This window comes from Kryptolebias marmoratus, linkage group LG19, assembly GCF_001649575.2.
Source record: "Kryptolebias marmoratus isolate JLee-2015 linkage group LG19, ASM164957v2, whole genome shotgun sequence".
In the NCBI taxonomy this organism is placed as follows: domain Eukaryota; kingdom Metazoa; phylum Chordata; class Actinopteri; order Cyprinodontiformes; family Rivulidae; genus Kryptolebias; species Kryptolebias marmoratus.
This window is the reverse complement of record NC_051448.1, coordinates 867,582-875,234: the sequence shown is the minus strand read 5'-3', so window position 1 is coordinate 875,234 and position 7,653 is coordinate 867,582. Positions and strand designations below refer to the sequence as shown.

The 7,653-nt window shown below is 45.6% G+C and overlaps 1 protein-coding gene and 1 long non-coding RNA gene across 2 annotated transcripts in view; one reads left to right on the top strand and one right to left on the bottom strand.

Moving 5' to 3' along the window:
• LOC119617969 overlaps positions 1-6,547 on the bottom strand; it is an 8,068-nt gene extending 1,521 nt beyond the window's left edge. The window contains exons 1-3 of the long non-coding RNA XR_005234481.1: positions 6,416-6,547; positions 687-890; positions 355-511 (exon numbers count right to left, since the gene is read on the bottom strand). This is a non-coding gene — a long non-coding RNA (uncharacterized LOC119617969). The remainder of the gene's footprint in view (positions 1-354; positions 512-686; positions 891-6,415) is intronic.
• The window catches only part of nmbr (neuromedin B receptor), a 22,595-nt gene that overhangs the window by 2,690 nt on the left and 12,252 nt on the right, over positions 1-7,653 (top strand). Inside the window, exons 2-3 of the mRNA XM_037981452.1 lie at positions 6,461-6,602; positions 7,235-7,447. Coding sequence (XP_037837380.1) covers positions 6,461-6,602; positions 7,235-7,447 — 355 coding nt within the window. The remainder of the gene's footprint in view (positions 1-6,460; positions 6,603-7,234; positions 7,448-7,653) is intronic.

Below are 7,653 nucleotides of genomic sequence, written 5' to 3'. Positions count from 1 at the left end.
GTTTAGATCCAAACAGGAGCGGGTTTAGAGCTCCAACAGGACTGGGTGTAGATCCAAACAGGACCGGGTTTAGATCCAAACAGGACCGGGTTTAGATCCAAACAGGAGCGGGTTTAGAGCTCCAACAGGACTGGGTGTAGATCCAAACAGGGCCGGGTTTAGATCCAAACAGGAGCGGGTTTAGAGCTCCTAACAGGACCGGTTTAGAGATCCAAACAGGACCAGATTTTACCACTTGCTGAAAACTTAACACCATTGATGTCTATGGGGGGATTATTTTCTAGTTTTCAGTTTTTTAAGGAAACAAAATAAAATTTGTTTTTGTTTAAAACTCCAGAAGTTTTGGACTCAAACCTTGACTCGTCTCTGAATGTCACCGATAAGTTTCCCCTCCGCCCTGAAGGACACGTCAGCTTCGGTTTCCCTCCAAAAACCCAACATCTTCCTGGATTTTTCTGCTCGCTGGACTTCAAGCAAACAGGAAGTCCTAATTTCATGGCAGCGTCCTGAGCTGAGACAGAGGACGTTCAGAGAGAATTAGTTCAGTAATTGTTAATCAGGGCGATGCTTCATGCGTCGTCAGAGTCTTTGATTGGTTGCTAATGATTGTTCTTCTTCTGTGACGAATGACCCTTCAGATTAACGAGCAGCGAGGAGATAAAACATCTGAAGCAGAAAGAACTCACTGAGCAGCTCAGATCAGAGGTCAGGGTCAGCCTCTGCGTGTAACGTGGGCTCCGGTTCTGCTCCGGTTATGCTCCGGTTCTGCTCAGGTTCTGCTCCAGTTCTGCTCCAGTTCTGCTCCAGTTCTGCTCCAGTTCTGCTCCAGTTCTGCTCAGGTTCTGGTAGGGAGTTGGTGTCTCCTGCTCGGCCTGAACCACACCAACCAGCTGCTGAAAGCAGACATGAAAGAAACGCTGATGAAGCTTCGTGTCGACAGCAACAAACGGAGGACAACTGAAAACTGACAGAACGGATCAGAACCATGGAGACATGGAGAGAAGAGCCTGAATAATGAAGAGAACATCACGCTCACAGGTAAATCCAGATTCTGAGCAGAATCTGTCTGAGCCCGATGAGTGAGTCCTGAAGAAGCTGAAATCAAGTTAATAAAACAAAAAAACAGACCAGCTGAAAGCTCGTTAGAAGCTAAAAGTTGGTTAAAAGTGGAGGAACTGAAGAGAGGAAATAAATTCCAAACATGGATCCATCTGCTGGCTTGGATTAATGATGACTCAGCACTTTTATAAACAGTTCCGTTTCCTCCTTTTCTTTGTCTCATTTAATGAAATAAAATCAGGTGTTCTGAGCAACCTGTTCTGGACTCTGATTGGCTGATCCTGACTCATCTTCCTCAGCATCACGCTCATCTTCAGGGAGATCGGATTTGATTAAAACACACCTGGAGGAGGGGAGGAGCTTTAGAACCCGGGTTCCTCTGCAGAAACCGGGCCCAGTCAGAAGAGACTGACCTCAGAGTAGAACCTCAGTATGGAGGTACTACTTTTAAAAGTACCTGGAACCTCCAGGGAGGAGCTGCTGAGCTGCTTTACACGTTTTATTTCTTGATATCTAACAAATCTGGAGTTTGTTTTTAAATGCTGGTATAACTTAACTCAGTTTGTTTTCTTCTCTTTGAGCCGAGGGGAAGCAAACCCACTGCAGCTTGTTCCTCCATGTTTGTTCTGGGAGGAAATAAACGTCTTGTTTCTGTCCTGCAGCCTCGGCTCAGCTTCAGGTGGTCAAAGATGAGCAGGAAGTCAATATTTATACGACCGCCAGCGAGCGCCATCTGAATTATACCACTCAGAAAGATGCTCAGTATGTTCAAACAGTTTCAATAAGAACTGCAGAAACGATGTGATGCTGCAGGAGCTGAAGGTTTGATGGAAGAACGGCTCAAAGTCTGCAGAAAATTAAACCACAGAGTTAATGCTGACTCAGCGTTTATAAGTTTAAAACCTGTGTTCAGAGAAATCTAGATTTATAAATGATTTAAAGAGAGGCATTAAATAAAACCTTCCTCTCCTTACAGCAACGAGACACTTCCTTTACAGGACTCATTTCTTTTGACCCTTAAAGCCAACCTTTACCGTTCAGGACGTCTCAGCTTCTTACTAATAAAATCATTTCTGCATGTCTACAAACTGTAAACATTAAATTAACTCTTATATTATTAAACAAAACAGCTTTTAGTTTACACATGTTCTGTAAAAAATAAGGAGAATTTATTATCCTGTGAGGCCAAAAGCTGTAAATGTAATTTTTAGCTCCTTTTCAGGTTTTGATTTTTATTTCATTTGAAGAATTTTTGAGGTAAAAATCCAGATTTTGGGGTTAATCTGTGTTTAGTCCTTTTCTCTTCCCTTTCACTGCAGAACCTTTGAATCTGGTTGTTTATTAGGATACGGTCGTGGGCAGAGGTGGAGGAAACAGATCTGTGGAGACAGAGGAACCTCAGGGATCTGGTTCCAGTTAAAGGTCAGAACTCCTCCTCGTTAAAATCCAGTTCTTGACCTTTAGTTCAAAGAAACATCATTTATGCAGCAGATTCTTGGCTGAAGTGGATCATCCTGTCTTTTCTACACTTTAATCTCCGAAGCACCAGATCTTTGCTCTTATTTATCTGATCAATACGGACAATTTTCCTCCACTTAACCTTTAATTAGCTTCTTCAGAGACCCGAGGGAGGGATGAGGTCACACAGAGACCCTCTCCACGGTGCTCCCAGACCAGAGAGGATCTGGGTCTGCCCCGGGATCTCCTCCCAGGTCTGAACCTCCTCAGATAACTCTTTTTGATGAGGAGCAGCAGCTTTACTCTTAGCTCCTCTCCTTATCTCCAACGCTGAGTCTGGTCACCCTACAGAGGAAGTTCAGACCTCCTGACCAGAGGTGAGGGCTAGAACGTAGAAGAACCAGTAAACCAGAGCTTTTAGCTTCTTCTTCACCACAGCAGACCGGACCAGCAGCCTCATCTGATCCATCAGATCCATCTCCTGCTCCAGGATCAAGACTCTCAGATACTGAACCCTCAGCTCGACCCGGAGGCAGCATCCATCTTTTTCCAGTTCAGAACCATGACCTCAGACTCATCCCAGGTCACGCTGAAGGTCAGGGCCCGAAGACGCCAGCAGAACCACATCATCTGCAAAAAGCAGAGAGGAGACCCTGAGATCCTGTCCATGAAGACCAACAGGACCAGAGACCAGAGACAGCCCTGATGGAGTCCAACCTGCAGCAGGAATGAGCCGAGGATGTGGACCCAGAACTTGCTTTGGTTCTACAGGGACCGGATAGCTGAGCATCAAGATGAGACATTATTCCACTTTTACTCATCTGAATCAACCCAACCCAGAACTGAAACCCAACTAGACTGTTTTTATCTTTTCTATCTTCAGGGACTAAACTTTGTCAAAACAGCAATTTATTTTCTGCACAATGTTCTCAGCTTAAAGGTCCATTAAGCAAAAAGCTTCTAATCCCTAAGTGCCATGGAGGTTTATTAAAAATAAAGTGAAATAAAAGGGATGGATGTTGAGGGGGAACAGTCTGGGGGAAGGGTTGAAAATGGCACCAGGTGTTCCACAGAATTAAGTTCTGACTTTTGGTGATTTGTTTTCCACTCGAGACCATTTATGAAACAGCTGCTGTTTTTCTGCTTCATTTATCCACCTTACTGTTTTCTTGGTTTCTTCACCGACTTCAGACCTCATGTAACTGATGTTCCAACAGAAGAGCAAGGAGCTCCCAGGATGCTCGGGATGCCCGGGATGCTCCCAGGATGCTCGGGATGCTCCCAGGATGCTCGGGATGCTCGGGATGCCCGGGATGCTCAGGATGCTCGAGATGCTCAGGATGCTCGAGATGCTCAGGATGCTCCCAGGAGGCTCGGGATGCCCGGGATGCTCCCAGGATGCTCGGGATGCTCCCAGGATGCTCGGGATGCTCCCAGGATGCTCGGGATGCTCCCAGGATGCCCGGGATGCCCGGGATGCTCAGGATGCTCGGGATGCTCCCAGGATGCTCGGGATGCCCGGGATGCCCGGGATGCTCGGGATGCTCGGGATGTTTGGGATGCTCAGGATGCTCGAGATGCTCAGGATGCTCGAGATGCTCGGGATGTTTGGGATGCTGAGGATGCTCGGGATGCTGCGCTCCTGACAGCTTTAGTATCGCTCCATCACTTTATTGGCTCCCAATCGTCCGGGGACACGTCGCAGTGAACATGTTTCCATCTGAGGGGAAACATAAGAGCCTCTTCCTTCTCCTCTACATTCAATAAAACACTCGGACATCAGAGCAGATCACAGGTGGCCATTTTCATCAGAATTATTACTGAAGAGGAGGTGGAAAAGTACACCCAGCAGATTAAATCTGCCTTCCATTATAAATGTCGTCTTCTAACGACATGATGGTTCGTTAGGCTTTGGCTCCGACGCAGAACAGTCCACAGGTCTGTGTGAGAGGTGATGTAAAGTCATCACAGCTGAGGTAACGCTCCTCTCAGAGGGTTTTATCGGGTTTTGTTTCTCCTCTGAGTGGCGTGAGAGGAAGCTGCAGCTGTTTGTTTAGCAGCAGGCTCAGCCTCCATCCGTCTCAAACACCATAACATCAGCTTAACGGCAAACCCATCTCCGGACCGCACAGCTGCGAGCAGCTGACCCTGATGGCCTCTAATGAGCCCCTAACGAGGCTCTAACGGCCCCCAAGTTGCCTGAAGGTTCTTGACAAGGACAACAAGCTTAATGGATAATTAGCGCTGTGATTGGACGGGATATTTGAGCCTAAATCGCTTCCCATCAGCATCGAGCACAGAAACACCGTCTTCAGCCGAGAAAGCCAACCCTTTCTGTCAGGAGGATAATGATGCTCAGATAAACACAAACAACCCAACAAACTGACAAAAAGTAAGAAAAAGTTGAAAATCCTAAATTCTGACAAGCAGAGGTGGGAAGTTCTCGTTACCAAACCAGAACGGTGTGGACCATCGGGTTAAAGTCAGTCCTACTAAATCTAAATCTTAAAATAAAGGAGCTTCAGAGGCTCTGAAACAGACTTATTATTGTTGTTGTTGCAGTGAAATACATTTTAAATTAAATCAATCTTACTTAAAGACTTTTAGAAGCTGTACGTCTCACAGTGTGGACCAAAAACTGGGACAAAAGAAACTGTTTTAGTTTTCAGCGAGTGTTAAAATCCAGACTAACACAGTCAGGCAGGGAAACATTATTACCCGCCTTCAGGAGGAAAATCTCTCCTTACATTCAGAGTCCGATCAGAACGTCATGGCTGATATAAGAAGAAGAACCCAAACATCGGAGAACAGTCGGGAACAACAGGATCAACAAAACAACAGGATCTAAATTCTACTTTTATCCTGGACGGTTGTAGAAACTGTCTGCAGGTTTGTGAAGCAGGAAGTCATTCTTCCACAGATTTATATTCAAGGTGTGAATCTTTGGACCTGACGGCAGGTTCTCAGAGAGTCATGAATCCTCCGAGACGACGAGGAAACGGCTGCTAGTCGTTGGACTTTAGAGGAGAAGAGTGGAAGAACTCATCTGCTGTAAAATAAATCATCATATGTGACATAAAAATCATCCTAATGCTTCAAAATCTGAGTGATAACTTTCATAAATGATTAAATCAAACAAGAAAAATTTAGAACAGATCATTTATCAGCTTTCTTCGGTGAAGCCAACAAACATCTGGGGCTAATTATTGTAAGAGAAGAGTCAGACTCTTATTTTGAAGAGGTTTATTGTGAAAGAGCTCCAAACAGGACCGGGTTTAGGATTTTGATGAAGTCAGATTTTCTGTTTCTGGTCCAGCTGCAGGTTTTAAAGTGTTTCTGTTTTTCTGCAGAAATTCTTTCCATCTGTTTTCACCATAGATGTGCATGAAGTGAGATCTTAAAATGAGTGAAATGTTAGAATTAAATGGATTCAGGATTATTCTGTAAACAGGTCAGAGAGTTGATCTGTTTCTTTCTGTTATCCCAGCAGGAAACAGGAACAGGAAGTGATCAGTTTAATTAGGACAGATAATCAGGTTTAACGGTCGGAAATGTTATATTTTTATTTTTCTGTGTGGTCGAACGCAGCACAGCAGCTCATTTTATCCCCATGAATCGCTGAACTGAAAACGTCTGATTTGATTTATGGTGGAATTAAAAATCTGATGTTGACAAATGCATTCTGGGTAACTAGGTCAGATTATTCTGTTTGTCTTTTATAACCTATTAGACTCATTTTCAGCAGCTATTTGTTTATTGAACTGAAACATGGAAGGATTTGTTATAAAGTTTCTCTTTAGTTTTGTTCTTTTGACATGTTTCAGATTTTGTGGCTGATTTGCAGATGGGTGAATTAATTTTTACAGTTTTCTTTTTTATGTTTTAAATATGATCCCACCTCTGGTTGACCCTTGGTTGGTGTCTTTCTGCATCTGTCCCTCAGGTACAAGGCCATCGTGAACCCGATGGACATCCAGACGTCCAGCGCCGTCTTCTGGACGTGTCTGAAAGCCGTCTCCATCTGGCTGCTGTCCGTCCTGCTGGCTGTTCCTGAGGCCATTTTCTCCCAAGTCGTCCCCATGCAGGTAACAGATGATCCCACAGAGTAAAACGTTTAATCAATCAGACTTCAGTTTGGAGGTAAAGTTTCTGGCAGAAGGACGTTTTAAAGACGTTTTATCCAACTTACAGTCATGTTCAGGGTTCATCATATCAGGAATCAAACCATCGGCCCTCCACCGCCGTGCTGACAGCTGGGAGGAGCTGTCTGCTGCAGTGCATTCTGGGTAAACATCTGGTTCTGGTCCAGAAGTCAGCCATGTTGGTTTCTGAAGGAGGTGACTGAGTTTGTCCTGAAATGAATGAAATAAAAACACCCAGAACCTTCCTGTGTTTGAGTTTATGAGAGGTTCCAGACCCACATTTACCGGGTCATTGCTCTGATCTGAACGTCTGAGTGGTTCTGCTGTTCGGGACCTTCGGTCCAATCAGACCGAATGTGTCTTCAAACTGCTCTTCGTCGTCTCAGAGGGGTTTCATCATCCTCCTCCCACCGACCAATAAACTGCTTTATGGCCCAATAAGTTCCTCCACCTGCTCCGGTTTATGATCCGCCCTCAGTTTGTTCTAGTTCTGTTCAGGTCTTTAAGTTTCTTGTTACCATCTTCCTCCTCTTCCTCCTCCTCTCCTTACTTTAACCCTTCTCTCGTCTCCTCAGGGACACAGGGACACGAACGTCACCTTCATGAACTGCGTGCCGTACCCGATGTCCAATCAGATGCACCCAAAGATCCACTCGGTGATGATCTTCCTGGTTTACTTCCTGGTTCCTCTGATCATCATCTCGGTGTACTACTACCACATCGCGCGCACGCTCATCAGGAGCGCCCACGACATGCCGGGGGAGGTCAGCGACCACACCAAGAGACAGGTGACGTCCCCGCAGGACCAGCCGGCGTCTTGAGACATGTCAATGTGTTTATGACACCTAAAGGGAGGGACAGCTTGCTTCTCTCTCTTCTTCCTCCTCCTCCTCCTCCTGTTCTTCCTCTCTCCCTCTCCTCCTCCTCCTCCTCTCTCTCTCTCCTCCTCCTCTCCTCCTCCTCCTCCTCCTCCTCCTCCTCCTCCTCCTCCCTC